General features: G+C 43.4%; 1 protein-coding gene across 1 annotated transcript in view; it reads right to left on the bottom strand.

Annotated features, from left to right (window-relative positions):
* TMEM241 (transmembrane protein 241) overlaps nucleotides 1-18,382 on the bottom strand; it is a 109,160-nt gene that overhangs the window by 85,411 nt on the left and 5,367 nt on the right. The window contains exons 3-4 of the mRNA XM_069468179.1: nucleotides 15,098-15,175; nucleotides 1,201-1,282 (exon numbers count right to left, since the gene is read on the bottom strand). Coding sequence (XP_069324280.1) covers nucleotides 1,201-1,282; nucleotides 15,098-15,175 — 160 coding nt within the window. The remainder of the gene's footprint in view (nucleotides 1-1,200; nucleotides 1,283-15,097; nucleotides 15,176-18,382) is intronic.

The raw sequence follows: 18,382 nt of genomic DNA, 5'->3' as shown, positions 1-18,382 counted from the left end.
CCTAACAATAACATTGTTATCCAGTTAGGCGGATTTTATTAGTTTGTTTTTACTGTTTTTGTATCTGAGATCTAAGGGATCAGCATAACAACAAATTTTATATAAAAAGACTAAATTGTTTTATAAAGGCTGCATTTTTCCAAAAGTCAAAATACAACCATTTCCCTAATAAAATAGAGTTAGCGGTCAGGCTAGGAGACAAGAGGAGGCATTAATGCTCTTCCTGATTTTTAAGTCGCCTTCTGTTAATGGTGCTTTTAATGGATTCTCTTTGATGACATAATAACTGAACTTTTGAAGTTCCAAATAATATATCTGAAAGCAACTTTGCTCTTCACAGTTCCTGCATTTGAGGAGGTCAATCCCGAGGGGAAGAAATGGGGGTGGGGGGGCAGAATGGAGAGCTTCTTTCACTGGAGTCCTAGTGTCCCCACGTACAGGGCGTCAACTCTGTGCCAGGAATTTGTACCCACAAATTCAAGCCCATCAATCATGGGGTCACATTAGCAATGGGCAGGGTTCAGTTTCTCAGAAGCAAGGAGCAGGCTGAGCCCTGCCTTCCTGCTCCCTGTAAGATCTGTATTCAGGCAGAGTGGGGGTGCCCATCTCCATGGGGAAGCGGTCCCAGCAGGCCCTCTATATGGCAGGCTCCACAAATACCGCTCTCAGCCAGCGCAGAGGCTCATGCCTGTAATCCTAACACTTTGGGAGGCTGAGGCGGGAGGATTGTTTGAGGTCAGGAGTTCAAGATCAGCCTCAGCAAGAGCAAGACCCCCCCATCTCTACAAAAAATAGAAAAATTAGCCAGGCATGGTGGCACATGCCTATAGTCCCAGCTACTTGGGAGGCTGAGGCAGAAGAATCACCTGAGCCCAGGAGTCTGAGGTTGCAGTGAGCTGTGATGAACTCTAGCCCGGGTGACACAGTAAGACCTAGTCTCCAAAAAAATAAATAAATAAATTGCTACTCTCTCTTCTGCTTCTCCACCTGTGCGTTGATCCTTCCCTGTTACCTAGTTAACTTCAATGCAGCAAAAGGAGTAAAAAGTCCCATGTTGGCCTCAGGCCCAAGGTTTATTCTCCAATCTAGCTTTACCATTATTAAAGCTGACACTTTGTCCCTTATTGATCTGAGGTGCAATAAGTTAAAATCAAAGGGGAAGGTGAAGGAGGTTGTCCCCCACAAACCTTTAACACTTACCAGTCTGGACAAGGCTCTGGATCCAGCATAGATCATACCCACAAACAGCACTGAAGCAGGAAGCCACGTCAAAACATTAGATCTGGAAACAGGGAAGAAAGCCATAATACTTTTGCCACTTGTGTTAAAATAAGACGTAGCTGGAAGGGCTGACCCTTCAGATGCACCAGCTATAGCAACAGAGCTTGTCTAAATATCCCTGACCAACTCATTAAGTGAGATGTGGTCTCTATCCACTGAGAGAGTGACAGAGGTGTACAAAGCCATCCTACCTATAGCCCAGTCATCTACTGACTACCTAGCATTACTGATCCCAGAGTTACAAATGGAAAAGGCCCTGCTGCAGGTTGGGAGACAGAACAGATCTGATTTTTTTCAAAGGCAGTGAATATCACTCTTTGATTTTTAAGTAGTCTAGAAGTTTTGAATCCATGCCAAATAATTAAAAATTGAAAAGGCTATTTACCTAGGCAATATACCAAACAGCTCCATGGAATCACAAGAGAAAGAACCACAGTATCAAAAGACTGAATTAAAAAATAAGAAAAAGAATCCTATAATAGCACTTATGCTGGTGGCCATATGCTGACTTCTTCAGCCATTAACCTGGCATTGCTGGAATTCTGGTTCAGGGAATCTTCAAGGACTTCCAAAGGGCACATTTCTTGGATTCAATCGTGGCCATACCAGTTTAGAATCAAAATCCCAGTTTTCACATACAGTGCATATTACTGAGGTTGCAACTTGTTTCCCCATCAGTTAGAAATGCATTTGATCTACTAATTTGAGTTCCCAGAGTTATCCTAATAATGAATAAAAATAAATGAAACCATTCCAGCAGGATATAACATAATAATCCCAACTAACTCAATGAGCCGCTCTCCTGGAACGGTGCCTGCTCAAGAAATGTTCTTTGCTAATTCTATTAGCATGGACAGGCACTCCATCCAAGATCAGACCTGATTTGTACAACTTCCCAGGAAATCGAGCTTTTAAATGTTTCCAGTCTCTCGTAAGGGCCTTTGAACATTACTAGCTGTATAAATTCATTCAGCAAATGCGACAGCAACTTACAAGTTGCTGAGAATTATTATTAATAGCAGCATCACAGGAAACATTTATTGAGCACTTGCTACAAACCAGGCACTGTGCTAAATGTTTTATATCCTGTGTCTTTTAAAAATCTTCACAACAATCTTATAAGGCAGTTGTTATTATTACCACATTGTGCATATGAGGAAACTGATACATAAAGAGTTTAAATAATGTGCCTATGGTTAGTTAGAACGGCTAGCAAATGGCAAAGCCAGAGTGTGAATTCAGGTCTGTCAGGCTCAGACTGGGCTAGAGTGCAGTGGCGTCATCATAGCTCAAAGCAAACTCAAACTCCCGAAGCCCTGGCTTTTAAATACCCTTTCATACTTTGCCTTCATGGACCTCATAATCTATCTAATGGGAGACCTGACATACAAATAGATAAGCTGCAAACACAACATGAGTCTGCTTTGGTAGCAGACCAAGCAGCTAATTAATCTGAGGTGTCTGCTCTGTTATCACGAGTCCTGCTGCAATAATAGACATCAGAAACCCCAACCAAAAGGTGAACAGAGAAAGGGGGGTGCCGTCTTCTGTCACAATGGCTCAGGAGTAACATCAGCCAATTGCTATTCTTCTAGGAAATGGTTTTCCCACTTGACATGAAGCTCCCACGGATCAAGGGAGACAGGATCCAGGCCCATGGCCTATTGTGTAGCACAAGGAAGCCCAGCGCACATACTGCAGGCACGCACTGAGGAGGAAGGAAGAGGGGCACTGGGTGGAACAGCAGCTGGCCGCACGGCGGCAGGCCCAGGACTTTGGAATGCAAGGTCAGTGAGGTCCCAGACATTTGTACTCCATTCCCTCTTAAAACAAAGAAAACTGCCGAGTTACATATTCCAAGAGACATCAAGAGTATCTGAGTGGCCATGGATGTGAGGAAAAGAAAACATGCCTAGGGAACATGTTGTATTTTAACCCTCCTACTCCAAAATACAAAGAAATAACTAGAAAAAAACATACACAGGGTTAGCTGGACCAAACAGACTTCTGGAAAATGCTACAGGACAGCTGAGTAAGTATCTGGCTCCAAAGACGGGACTGTGACCCAGGCGTGGTGCTTCTGTTCTCCAAAGTCATCTTGCTAAGTAAGGGCCAGCACAGGGAAAGTGACATGCTTTAATGCTGGAACTTTAGACACCGGCAGAAGTGGCTGGTTGCAGAGCCCTTTCTTGGCCCTCCTGAGCGTTTGTCAGTGAGATAGCTGCTTTCCTCCGCCACACCAACATAAAACTGTAGCTGCTGTTAAGAAAAAGAAATGAGAGTCTGGAAAAATTGCTACCAAAACAAGTGTGGGCAAGGCGAGTGTAAATGGGTGGGGCAAAACAGAAAAAGAAAATGAAAAACCAAGGACTCTGCTCGAATGTTGTTTCAAAGTGTCAAAGTTCTCGTTCCGCTTCTAAGAATCTACTTCAACTGAAAATCATAGAGTGACTTTGTCACAAACTTATTCTTCATTGCTATGGTCTGAATGTTTGTGTCCCCTCGAAATTAATTTGTTGAAAAATCCTAACCCCCTGATGATGGTATTAGGAGGTGGGACCTTTGGGAGGTGATTAGTTCATGAATGTGGAGCCCTCATGAATGGGATTAGTGCCCTTGTACAAGAGACCACGGAGAGCTGCCTTGTCCCCCCACCAAGTGGGGACACAGTGAGAAGGCGCCATCTATGAACCAGAAAGCAAACCCTCACCAGACACCTAATCTGCTGGCACCTTGACCTTGGACTTCCCAGCCTTCAGAACTATGAGGAATAAATTTCTGTTGTTTATAAACTACCTAGTCAATCATATTTTGTTATAGCAGCCCAAATGGACTAAACATTATCTATTTATTCAGCACCTATTATAGTCTAATATTCTAGTCAATGAAGATACATGAAGATATAAGACAGACCAAATCCTTGACTTCACGGAATTTACAAGCTAGTAGGAGAGTCAGACGATAACCAGCAGTCATGGGCTGAGAAAGAGAGGAGGGAAAGGAGGGGTAGAGAACCTGCTGCAAGGAGTGTAGTCAGCCAACAGCTACATTTACATAATTTGAAGAATTATTGACACTTGCTGCTTCAGGAAGAAGGATTTGGATCCCAGACTTACATGGTTTCCACGACAGTTAATGTGCTAACACTACACAGAGGGGTCAGACCTTTCAATAGTTACTTGGTGCAAATAAAATTTATTACAACTGAGGTTTTCACACTTTTCTGGGTAGTGTGGAGGCAAGGTAAAGACACGAGCTGCAAATGTGGTGCATCTTTGTGCTTTCGTCATCTCTTGAAATATATTTGAAAAATCATTTCTTCAGGAAGAAATGAAACTACAATTTTACTTTTTTATTGTTTATTTTTTCCTTTCTCTCAGACCACACAGGGATGTAGAAACCATAATTTTAAAATCCTATTTGGCTCTGCTATAACTAAGGATTATTTTCTAGGAAGATACGGCAGCAAAGTGATGAACATCATACCTGGTTCTAGACACTAGAGAGTATAATCTTGTAATATTTATGTGCTTACCTAAATCTTTTGAAATTATAATGAATTCTCCTGCTCCCAAGGAACTTCCAGTGATTCACTAACTTTAACCAGTAGTTTAAGGGATGAACAAACTTCACACATTTCCTTGGGCTGTGTTCTCTCTCCTAGTACAAGCCAGGTCATCTAGGGGTAGGGGGAAGGAAGGATGCACAAGTCCAGAGCACGGGGTTTCCTACAGTGGAAAGAATGTGGCCTTTGTGGTGTTGAAGCAAATAACGAGGCCATTAGCCTGAGGTTGTCTCTGTACCGTGAGCGCCTGTGTAAGCAAACCAAAACTTAACTTGGAGGCATTGCTTGTAACTGACTAAAAAATAAAACTTGGCCTCAGCCAATCACAAACAGCCAACCAGCCAATTGGCTGTAACTCGGGAGCTCCCAGTGAACCACACCCAAACAAGGCAAATGCCTACCTGTAGCCAATCAACACACACACACACACACACACACATATATATATATATATATATATATTTTTTTTTTTTTTTTTTTGAGACAGGGTCTCGCTCTGTCACCCAGGCTAGAGTGCAATGGCATCATCACAGCTCACTGCGACCTCAAACTCCTGGGCTCAAGTGACTCTCCTGCCTCAACCTCCGGAGTAACTGGGACTATGGACTCGCGCCACCACACCCAGCCAATTTTTTTATTTGTTGTAGAGACAGGGTCTCCCTTTGGTGCTCAGGCTCAATCAAGCAACTTCTTTACTTCCACATTCAGCTACAAAAGTTCACTGCCAGGCTGCTGCAGCCGAGCTCTCTGAACCTCTTCTGGTTCTGAATGTTGCCTGATTCACGAACTGTTCTTTGCTCAAATAAACTCTGTTAAATTTATTTGGTCTGAAGTTTTTCTTTTAATGTGGTCAGGCAAACCTGGATCCATATCCCAACTCTAAAGCCAGTTTGCAGTGAGAATTCGCTTTTTTCATTTATAAAATGGGGGTGGAAACGCTCAGAAGGCTACTGAGAAGATTAGATGACAGAATGAATACACCTGGGGGCAGTGCATGGCACAAAACACAGCAGCAACAGCACTCAGTGAATGTGCCCTTTCTGGCTTTTCTGCACATAACTCCAAGCACGGAAGCCATTAAGGAAGATTGCTAGATCCGCCTACATAAAATGCACCGGCCGAAAAACACCATAAAGAAAACCAACAGATAATTAACAAATCGGGAAAAAATATTGGCAACATATAAAACAGGCTGGAGATTAGTATCCTTAATGTATAATAAATGTTTACAAATCAATAAGAAAAAATCAACTCTCCAAAAGACAAAAACAGTTAGTGGACACAAACAGGTAATTCTCTCTCTCTCTTTTTCTCTCTCATATACTCACACACACACAAATGGCCAATAAACATATGAAAAATTATTTAACCTCCTAAATAATAAAAGGACTTTGAGTTAAATAACTTTACATCACAGATATATCAGGTGTTATCCAATAAACTAGCAATTTTTAAAAATTACTATGTAAAATAGGGGGTCATGAAACCAACAACTTCTTTTACTGCTATGAGATAGAAACTGGCACTTCTCTGGAGCGTATGTACGTACTGTTTGGCTATACTTATCAAAAGTCTTAAAAATATGCATACTTTTTGACCCAGAAAATTCACTTCTACAACTTGATCCTTGGAAAACAATCTTGGATGTAGGTAAAGTTATCTACGATAATGTTTCCATTTACAAGTGGAAATAAAACATCCCTCTGTCCTCATTGCTGGTCAGTAAGCACCTGAGGACTTTCTATTCTTTCTTCTGCCAGGAACTCTCTCCCCTCAGATACCTGCATGGCCCGCTCACTTATGGATTCAGATCTCTGCTCAAAAGTCATCTTATCCATGAGTCCTTCTTACCTACCCGACATAATAGCAAACCCACTCCACTGGTGCGCATGTGTGTGCACACACGTACACACACCCCCAGCTCCTCACTTGGCTTTATTCCTCTGTACACCTACTGTCATCAGACACATTATATATTTCCATTTCCATGTGTTTATTGTCTGTCTACTTCAACCAGAATGGCAGCTCCATCAGGGCAAGGATTTCGATCTGTTTGGTTCACTGTGCATCCCCAGAGCCTAAAACAATGCCTGGCACACAGTAGACATCAAATATTTGCTGAATGCATCTCCAGGTATTACTTTTGTAACTTAAAAAAATTTTTTCCCTTCTCTCTCTAGATTGGCATAAGGTGGAAACAATAGCAACAAAATTCATTCATGACCATAACTGATATTTCTTCCTCTGCTTTTCTCAAGCCCTTCAGAGACTTTGCTCTGAGCAGAACAGCTGGTACTAACAGCTACTTGGTTTTAAAGGGCAAGAATAAGAGCAGAAAATGCCTACATCCTACATCTCTCTCTCTGAAATGGCCCTAAGAGGGAATTCTAACAAGTTACAATTTAATAAACGTTTATTAACAATCATATTATAACCTAGAACTGTGTCAACTACAAACTAACTACATTTAACAAAACACACACATTTTTCTTCAATAGTTGTGAACTTAGAATCTTGGAAGGGAGGCAGTTATTTTGCATTACATAGTAATTTATTTCTCTTTTTCTTATTAAAAAGCAGTACCTATTCATACTAGAAAAATTTTTAAAATACAGATAATCAAGAAAAACATGATTACAAAGCCACTAACCCACAGATAACCACTGTTAATTCCTTGCTATGTCTCCTTCCAAATGGTGTCCATATGCACATGTATGAACACTTCAACAAAAATGGGTTCATATTGTACCTTTTTACTATTCTAATGCTGTATGATTACCCTTGAATATACAGTTGGCCCTCCCTATAGGTGGGTTCTACATATGTGGATTCAACCAACTGTAGATTGAAAATATTTTGGTGGGGGAAGGATGGTTGCATGTACAGGCTTTTTTATTCTTATCATTATTCCCTAAACAATACAGCATAACAAGTATTTACAATGGCATTTATGTTGCATTAAGTTTTTGTTTTTGTTTTTTTTAAGACAGAGTCTTGCTCTGTTGCCCTGGCTAGAGTGAGTGCCGTGGCATCAGCCTAGTTCACAGCAACCTCAACCTCTTGGGCTCCAGTGATCCTCCTGCCTCAGCCTCCTGAGTAGCTGGGACTACAGGCACGTACCACCACACTCAGCTATTTTTTTCTATTTTTACTTGCCTGACTAATTTTTTTTCTATTTTTTAATAGAAACGGTGTCTTGCTCTTGCTCAGGCTGATCTCAAACTCCTGACTTCAAGCAATCTTCCCTTCTCGGCCTCCCAGAGTGATAGAATTACAGGCATGAGCCACCATGCCTAGCCTGCATTAGGTATTATAAGTAATCTAGAGATGATTTAAAGTATACAAGAAGATGTGCATAGGCTAGATGCAAATATTATGCCATTTTACATCAGGGACTTAAGCATCTGTGGATTTAGGTATCTAAGAGGGGTCCTGAAACCCATCCCCCACAGATACTGAGGGATAACTGTATTCTCATATTCACGATGTTTTCATAATCTTCAGGATAAATTCCTTGAACTGCAACTGCTATTCAAAGATACACATGTTAAAGTTTATGACTGGGTACAAAATCACCTTCCAGAGAGGTTAAACAGACCTGGACTCTGTAATTAAGGGATCTAACACTGTCTGATTCTAGGATAGCCAGAGGCCTGAGCATCAGGAACAACCTAAGGAAACACGACGAATGCACACTCTCTCCACCTCTAATTCACAGGGTGCTGCTATGCCCACGTATCCTTCCATTGTCCTGCTGCCCCCAAAGGAGGCAAGATGGAACTAAATCCTGAGGTAGTTCCGGTTGGATCTCAGGTCCCTCCAGTGTGTGGGCCTCGGGGAGCTGCTGGGCCACCAGCGTGAGAGAGTGTGTGCATGCGTGTGTGTGTGTGTGTGTGTGTGTGTAGGGAGTGGGGCCTCCTAGCTGGACAGACTGCAGACCCTACCATCTCGAAGGACTATTTGTCGAGAGGTCTGGTTTGAAAATTGTAGTGATACATAATTTTTCCTAACTGATTTATAAACACAAACACTGCATCTTGTTTGAATCATGGGCTTGTTTTTTGTTTGCATGCCCACTCTACCATCCCTAAGAGCCCTGACGAACAAAGCGTTTTACAGGAAGCTAACAAAAGTCTGTTGGCACGGATTATAAAACTGTTGTTATTGAGATGAAGGCTAATTAAATTAAATCACTTGTTTTTCAAATAGAGCATGCATTATTGAGAGAACATCTGCTCCCTGAAAACACTCCCCGGTTTATCTGTTCAAGGGTGCTGGAAGGGCTCCCTGAGTTGAATTCTTGAACATTCTGTGTTATGCTGACCCCTAGTGGCCCGAAAGACAGCTTCCAAACATGAACTAATGAGAGCAGGATACCAAGGTTCTATGTTGACTGTTGGCGTTGCCTAAAACAGTAATACCGCACAATCGGAAAGTCAATATTTGCTTCACAGCTGCAAAGGACTTGTGCATATATTAACTCGCTAATTACAGAAGAGCCCTAGATTCCATTTCTTTGGTTTGGCGATTTTGTTCCACAGTCTTATTGCCCCTCTTCTCCCTTCTTCCTGCTTTCCTTGGAACTTTCTCGTTCACTCTGTACTCTTCCTCCTGACTCAGGGAGGATCATATTCCCTTGACAGAGTCCAGTCCTAATATTACTTGAACCCAAGAGCCCTGTGACAATATTGTTTCCCACAGAACACAATTTAGAGCAGGAGACAGAAAACTATGGCCCACGGGCCAAGTCCCACCTGCGGCCTGTTTCTGGAAAGAGCGTTTTATTGGCACCTGGTCACACCCATCCATGTATTGTGTATGGCTGCTTCTGTGCAGAGTAGCTGCAACAGAGACCGTATAGCCCACAAAGCCTACAATATTTACTCCTGGCTCATTTGCTGCCATGACTTAGGATAAGGCAGCTTGGGTTCCAACCTCTAGAACGTACTAGCTGTAGTACCCAAGGCTTCACACACAGGCAGTGCCCCTGACTCCACACGAAGGCCCATGCGACCACTGGGTTTCTGTAAAGTTCCATTTCTCAGGGCACTTTCCTCACTGGTTCTTCCCACCTCTCTAAACATGCAGAATCATCACTTCTTCCACCTCATGTTTCATTCCCTGGTCCAAGATTCTCCACATGTAATCCAGTTCATGTGGAAATGGAAATCTTGTCATCTTCAGGAAGGTTCTAACAATCCCTAAGGGCCAGCTAGAGTCTCGGGGAAACCAGTTGGCAGCTCCCAACACTGCCATGTTTGAAAGGCCACCACTCTCCCTCCCCACCACGTGGTGAGACCTTGACCCCGTGCAGTGTTCAGGCTGCCCCCCCACAGCCTCCACTGTGAGGGCCGTCGCCCTCCCCCGGGAGGACCAAGGCCAGCTGTGTCGCTGAGTGAGCCTCAGGAGATAGACTGCAGGCACAGCACAGGATAGCAGAGGAGATGTGGGCATGAAGAAATGTAGTCAACAAAGAAAAAAATATATATGAGTCTCCCAGGTTCCTGAACAGTAAGTGAAACAGGAGAGAAGAGATGCAAATCTTGTTTCTAACAAAGGCGAGAAAGAAGGAAATCTGAGTACAAGCACCTTGCCAGTACACAGCCCATGAATGGCTGAAAATCCAAGCTAATAGGCAACACATAATGCCTGTGAGCTCATGGGCTGAGAGATTTTACATTTAACACATTCACTTAGCCTTGTGGAGAGGCCAGAAAGGGGCTTCATGGACAGAGACAGCACCAAGAGGTGCGGTCTATTAACAAAGCACAACCTGCACGCGCTGACCCACGTCCAAGGTCAGAAAATCCCATCCTTTTGCCTTCCCTGGCCTCAGGGACACTTCTCCCCAAAATTACCATAATCACCATGCCAACACCCCTCAGATTTTATTCAGTACTATGTCCTTTCAGTGGCTCTCAGTATGTTTCCTGAGGAACTCCTGAAAGTTGGTTTCATTACCCCAAAAAGGAATTTCTACATATATAAGTCAAGCATTCCTCTGGAGAGAAAACAACAGGGAAAAGTATCAAAACATAAATTTGGGGGCTAACTTTCCTCTATGAGCAAAGATGACTTTTTATAAAAAACTTCAAGTCACTTAAAATGAAATAATAGCCCATTAATAAATATTTGTTAGCCAGGTGTAGTGGCATGCACCTGTACTCCCAGCTACTCAGGAGGCTGAGGTGGGAGGATTGCTTGAGGAGTTCAAAGCTGCAGTGAGCTACAATTGTGCTACTGCACTCCAGCCAGCGTGACAGCTTGAGACCTTGTTTGAAAAAAAAAAAAAAAAATATATATATATATATATATAAAGCCTGCTGGCACAAGAGAATTGTAAAGTTCACTATTGTATGTATACCCAGGTTTCTTATTTTGTTCTGAATTTATCTCTAAAATAAATAAAATTTATATCTAAAAATAAATAAATAATTTAAAAAATAAGTATTAATACAACCTGGACCCTAATTGGTTAACTGTTCATTTCTTTACAGACAGTGCTGAGTTAATTTGTAGGTTTTATCAAAGAAATTTGTTATGGTTCTCCAGTAAAGATTCTTGATGGAAAATTAAAGGGTGGGGGCTTCTTTTCATCTCAGAAATCTCTTGTCACAAAGATATTGTGGCATAGAATTTTTAACTTAGAATGTGTCATCCTTAGAAGCTTAAGAGTTCAAGATTTGCTCTCTTATTTATAATGGGCAAAAAGTGGCAAGTAGTTTACAAATTACTTTCGAAGTGTTTTTATTTAAACATGTAGCCTGGCAATACAGAAATTAGAGGACTGCATTGGAAGTCTCCAAAGAAATCACACCTGACTCTGTCCTCACAGTTGGTCCAGAATCCAAAAAAGAATTCCATGGTCTCACTGTGCTTACCAGATGTCCGGTCAGATGAACAGGTCAAATGTTCTTTTAGGATCACTTTTTGGAATTACGGGAAGCCTTGAGCAAAGGACTTCAGCATCTGCTGGAAAAATCACTTCAGTGTTCTGCAACAGCTTGGCAACAGCAGTAGCTGCCAAGGTAACAAGCCTGTGGCTGTAAAACAGTGCTATCTGTCCCAAGACAGACGGTTCTAAGGGCATCATCCAAGACTGGTGGCAACAACTGGTCTCCAGGCAAACATCCTGGGAGGAGAATGACTACAGAAGGTCTCTAGGTAGAGCCAATATGTAACATGGCCAGAGACTGACAGACACAGCAGATACGGCTTCTTTGCAGTATAAGCAATGTGTTGCCAGGTCCTGAGGCTCATTTGAGGGGGACTCTGTGCTCCAGGTTACAGGGCAGTCTAAATGAGTTCTCTGTGACACATGCTATTCAGTGCCACTTTAGGACCCACCCTCCAGACCCACCTTTATAATCCCTGCTCAATAACCTCTGGGACTCCAAATTGTCTTCCTGCTATTTCCATTTTTTTTCTTATTTTTGTTTCTTTCTTTAAAATTTTGTATTGGGCCAGGTGCCGTGGCTCACGCCTATAATCTGCACTCTGGGAGGCCAAGGCAGGAGGATTACTTGAGCTCAGGAGTTTGAGACCAGCATGAGCAAGAGAGAGACCTCGTTTTTACTAAAATTAGAAAAATTAGCCAGGCATTGTGGTATGCGCCTATAAGTCCCAGCTACTCAGAAGGCTGAGCAAGGCAAGAGGATCGCTTGTGCCCAGGAGTGTGAGGTTGCAGTGAGCTACGATGACGACACTGCACTCTAGCCAGGGCAACAGAGCAAGACTCTGTCTCAAAAAATAATAATAATAAAATAAAAAACAATAAAAGTTTTTCCTGATGTAAAGTTTCCATTTTTAGTAGAGCCAAACCTCTGCTATCTCTGCATAAGTACACAGTTACTCAGTAAAGCTGGACTTCAGTTCTCTAGTGACATAATCAGAAAACCAAGCCCAGTAAGAAACAGCAGCCACAGCAAACACAAACCCAGTCTGAGCACACATGAAAGAACACTGGTTCTGGATCCTTCTACTGGCCATCTGGTAACACCCCTTTGCCAAGGGCCCATGGTAACTGGAAATCCTGAGCTGTGCCAATAGTTACTAACCACGAGATTCACTAAAAACCCAGACACGGGGGTCATTGACAAGAAGTTTAACTGAGATGACATCATATGTGTGAATATGAAACCACCTAGAGAAGTCCAGGAGAGAGAGGTGAAAAGGCCTGTAAGAAGTTTAGCTAGGGGTGGCTGGGCACAGTGGCTCATGCCTGTAATTCTAGCACTTTGGGAGGCCAAGGAGGGAGGATTGTTTGAGGCCAGGAGTTGGAGGTTGCAATGAGCTATGATGATGCCACTACACTCTAGCCTGGGCTACAGGGCAAGACGTTGTTCCCCACCCCCCCAAAACACAACAACAACAAAAAGAAGTTTAGCTAGGGGCCTGAAAGGGGATGTGACCATGGATCTTCCGAGATGGGCGGAACCCAGCCTCATACTGTCAAGTCCAAGGGACAACATGTCTAGTGGATCTCAAACTTTTACTGTCATAGCATCACTTCTTCTAGGGAAATAATCTTGAGAATCTTTGACTAGTTCTAGTAGTCATTGATTACCTACTCCTCAAAAAAAAATCATGAAAGTATGAAGAATTACATCAACAGATGAATGAATAAACAAAATGGGGTATATACATACGAATATTATTCAACCTTAACAAGGAATGATATTCTGACATATCCTACAACATGGATGAAACTTGAAAACATTATGGTAAGTGAAATAAGTCAGACAACAAAGAACAAATATTGTACAATTCCACTTATAGTAGGTACCGAGAATAGGTAGACATAGAAAGTAGAACAGTGGTTCTAGGGATTTGAAGGGAGGGGAGAATGGGGAGATATTATTTAATAGGAACGGAGTTTCTTTTGTTTTTTTAATTTCAAAATATTATTGGGGGGGGGCTTGCAGTGGCTCATGTCTGTAATTCCAGCACTCTGGGAGGCTGAGGTGGGAAGATCACTTGAGGTCAGGAGTTTGAGACCAGCCTGAGCAACAGTGAGACTCCGTCTCTACCAAAAATAGAAAAAATTAGCCGGGCATGGTGGCGCATACCTGTAGTCCCAGCTACTTGGGAGGCTGAAGCAGGAGGATCGCTTGAGCCCGAGAGTTTGAGGTTGCAGTGAGCTATGATCACACCACTACACTCTGGCCCAGGCAACAGAGTGCATACACACATACACATAAACACATATACACACATACACACATACACATACAGTACTTCAAGAGAAAATGGTAGGAGAAGCATGGTAAAATAATAACTGGGGAATGTGAGTAATAGGTATGGTAGTTCTTTGTACTAGTCTAACTTTTCTGTAAGTAGGAAATAATTTCAAAATAAAAAGTTTACAGTTGAGTTATCTCGAGGGATTGCTCACAGTTATAGATTGAACTCCTTGTTCTACTCTTTGCTCCCTTCTCACTACTGTGCTTGACTAGAAAAAAAAAATTACAAAAAAAAAATTAAAGCTGATGTATCTCATTCATAGTGATCTTATGATCTAAAACAAAGCCAAATTAACATGGTATTATAAAATGTATATCTCAATTAACTTTTTTTTTTTTTTTTTTAAACAGGATCTCACTCTGTTGTCCGGGCTAAAGTACAGTGTCATCATTATAGCTCACTGCAACCTCAAACTCCTGGGCTCAGGCGATCCTCCTGCCTCAGCCTCCTGAATAGCTGGGACTACAGGCGCGTGCCACCACGCCCGGCTAATTTTTCTATTTTTTGTAGAGACAGGGTCTCACTGTGCTGCTCCAGCTGGTCCTGAGCTCCTGCCTTGGCCTCCCAAAGTACTAGGATTATAGTCGTGAGCTATTGTGCCTGGCCCCAATTAATTTTAATACTATATTAGTGGCATTATTAACCATAAAAACTGTATAGTTTTCTCTGATTATAAAATCATTGAATCTCAGGGTTAGAAGGGACCTAAGAGACCAAAGAACTCAAACATCTGTGTTTCCCAGTGCAACACCATAATAAATTAAATAGCATCAGGCTGGGCAAGGTGGCTCATGCCTATAATCTTAGCGCTTTGGGAGGCCAAAGTGGGAGGATCACTTGAGCCCAGGAGCTAGAGATTACAGTGAGTTATGACTATGCCAGTGCACTCCAGACTGGACAACAGAGTGTGAGACCTGTCTCTGAAAAAAAAAAAAAAAAAAGGAAATTAAATAATATCAAAAGCAAACAGGATGCGAACATACGTCAAGCACAGAGAAGCTGTTATACCTGAGACTGCTGTTGATCTCCACCCAACCCAGCTTCCATGAGACATGAAGCAGAAGTCCACCAACGAATGTCTGCCACCTGGAAGGACAAGAGCCGATGTGAATTTCATAGTGTGAGGGTCTCAAATGCCACCCAGCCCAGCAGACCTGCTGACTGACACAAATAGACACTTTCCACCCTTTTTGCAACTCTTTTCTCCCACTCTCTCCCGATTATCCCATTTCTCAGACCTGTCCTTCTCAACCTCCACTCTCCCCTTGAGTCCAGGTGTCCAGTAAGTACTGACGTTAATTCTCTTCCCTTCTTATTCTAGACTTTTCCTGAACAACTTCACCCACAGCCTCTGCTTCTCCTCTGCCCTGTATTCTCACGCCTGTATTCTCACCCAGATACTGCCACAGTGACCTCCCACAGCTCCGGACTGTCACGTGCCTAAAACATCACCTGGAACCTCCCTAAGTCCTATTATCCTACCATCCCTAATCCACCAAACCGGAAACCTAGATGGCATCCCAGTCCTTCCTCTGCCCTCCTCTCCCTCACCTATGTGCAAAATCCTATTGATTTTATTTACCCCATCACAGCACTCAAATCCGAAGCCTCCCCTCCATCCCTCCCGCCCCTGCCTCAATTCAGGTGTCTCACACCTGGCCCACAGCATTAGTCCCCCAATTGGTCCCCCTCACTCCAGGTTCTCCCTGCCGTCCATTCTCTACTTTGCAGTCAAAGGGTTTGACCTAAATGCAGATTTAATAGTGCTACTGGCTTGTTTTAAAAATGCATGATTCTTCCTGGTGCTGTAGGCAGCAGCCCTCGGCCCCTTTTCTGCCCATAACACACTTGGGGTCATGAAGCTCACGTGAGACACGACACGCTGCCCTCAGCATGCGCAGTGCGGGGGTCAGCACAGGTCAACCCCTCCCCCTCCCACTGCAGGAAGCACATCAAACGCCAAGTGAGTGAGAGGGATAGTCTCATTCTAATTGCTTTTTTATTTTAGGTGACTCATTCGTAAATTTCAAAACGCCTCGGAAGTGACTACAACACACCCATGTGTTGCAACACTACAGCTGAAAACCCCTAGCCTACAGGACAAAGTCACCTGTGTGTGACACACAAGCCCTCTGGGACTTGCACCCGCCCCCTCCAGGATCAGCTCCTGTCTGTCTGCTGTGGGCAGCCACATCTTAGCCATACTGAAGAGCCCCCAGCCTCAGGAATATGCCAGGCCATGTCACACTTCGAGAGTCTAGACGTGCTGTCCTCTTGCCCCAGAATGTCCTTTCCGTGTTCTTGTGTGTTGGTGATCACCTGCTCAGCCCGTAAGACCCAACTTGCACGTCTCCTTTGTCCAGCTTCACTGACCCAGCGAAGCTGAACAGACCGAATGCGGGCTGAGCCTCAAACAGCTTAGTCTAGAGCAGTGGTTCTCAATCAGGCAATTTTCCCCCAGGGGACATATGGCAATGTCTAGAGAAATTTATGGTTGTCACAACTAGGGGTGAGAGGGGAGGCTGTGCCACTGGAATCTACTGAGTAGAAGCCAGGGATGCAGCCCCCACAGCAAATAAGTCTCCAACTCAAAATGTCAACTCTGGAATGTCATTCCGAGGTTGGCAAACTCTGGTCTGGCAGAAAGTAAGATAATTAACCAATAATTATAATAAAGTGTGATGAACCCTCATAGGAAAAGTACCAGGAACTACAGGCCACCCTAGCGGGGTGACTAAGCTAGTCTAGTGAGCAGGTAAGACTTCCCAGAGAAAGTAAATTTGAGCAAAAACCTGAAGCACGTTCGAAGCAGAAGACCAAGAAGGGACAAAGGCACAGAGGTAAGAGAGACAATGGCTCGTGCAAAGCTTCTCAGAGAAGGTCAGCTGGTCTGGACCTTAGCATCCGAGCCTTCGAGAGGGGGTGGCGAGTGCTGACACTGGAGGCAGGGAGCTGATCCCCAAGGGCCCCGTGAATCACGCTGAGGAGTTGGGACATCACACTGGGGACCCACCCATTTTGAAAATATTAACAGCAAGCTCCACGAGGGCAGGGATCTTTGTTTTCTTCACTGATGTACCCCAATTGTCTAGAGCAATACCAACAAATATTTGCAGACTAAGTTATCCTGCCCTACTACGCGCCTCCTGTGCACCAGGCATCGTCCTAGGCACTGGGGATGCTCCAGGGACAAAACAGACAAAATTCTTGCCTTTGCAGATCTTACACTCTATGAGAGAGGCGCATCCAGTCTGACTTATGGACGAGAAAGGGGAAGCAACCCAGGTGTACACAGCCCCTTCCCCACCTAGGTTCCCCAAGTCCCTCTACCTGAGAGACGTGAAAGGACAACCAGGGCCAGAAAACACTTGTTATTCACCAAGAGAGAAAACAATACCCCAGCTTTATTGACTAAAATATGCATCATCACATACAATATTTTAAAACTTTTGCTATGAAATATTAGAGAGGAACTTGACAAAGTAATTCTAAAGATCACCTGAAATAATTTATTGGTGATAATATAAAGAATCGTTTTTTAAAAGAGAATGACGGATGACTTGCTCTACTACATATGTAAATAGCACAATAATTAAAACAATTCAGCACTAATCCCTTTTCATAAAAATTGACAAATAAGTACCCAAAAAGAGACCCTAGGAAAATGACATCAGACGGGTGCTCCTAAACTTACAATGGGGTTGTGTCCCGATAAGCCCATCATAAGTTGAAAATATCATAAGTCAAAAATACATTTAATACACCTAACATATCCAACATCATAGCTTGGCCTGGCCTCCCTTAAATGTGCTCAGAACATTTACATCAGCGTGGCTGGTTGGGAGCTGCAGCTCACATTCCCCGCAGCAGCCCAGCATCGCAAGAAAGTATCAGACGGCATATCGCTGGCCCACAAAATCAGAAGTACGGTTTCTACTGAATGCATATTGCTTTTGCATCATCATATGGTCAAAAATCATAAGTCAGGCCGGGCAAGGTGGCTCACACCTGTAATCCTAGCATTCTGGGAGGCCGAGGTGGGTGGATCGCTCGAGGTCAGGAGTTCGAAAGCAGCCTGAGCAAGAGCGAGACCCCGTCTCTACTATAAACAGAAAGAAATTAGCCAAACAACTAAAAATAGAAAAAATTAGCTGGGCATGGTGGCGTGTGCCTGTAGTCCCAGCTACCTGGGAGGCTGAGGCAGGAGGATCGCTTGAGCCCAGAAGTTTGAGGTTGCTATGAGCTACGCTGATGCCATGGCACTCTAGCCCGGGCAAGAGAGTGAGACTCTGT

The sequence above is a fragment of the Eulemur rufifrons genome, chromosome 5, assembly GCF_041146395.1.
Source record: "Eulemur rufifrons isolate Redbay chromosome 5, OSU_ERuf_1, whole genome shotgun sequence".
Classification (NCBI taxonomy): domain Eukaryota; kingdom Metazoa; phylum Chordata; class Mammalia; order Primates; family Lemuridae; genus Eulemur; species Eulemur rufifrons.
This window is presented reverse-complemented; position numbering and strand designations above follow the sequence as displayed.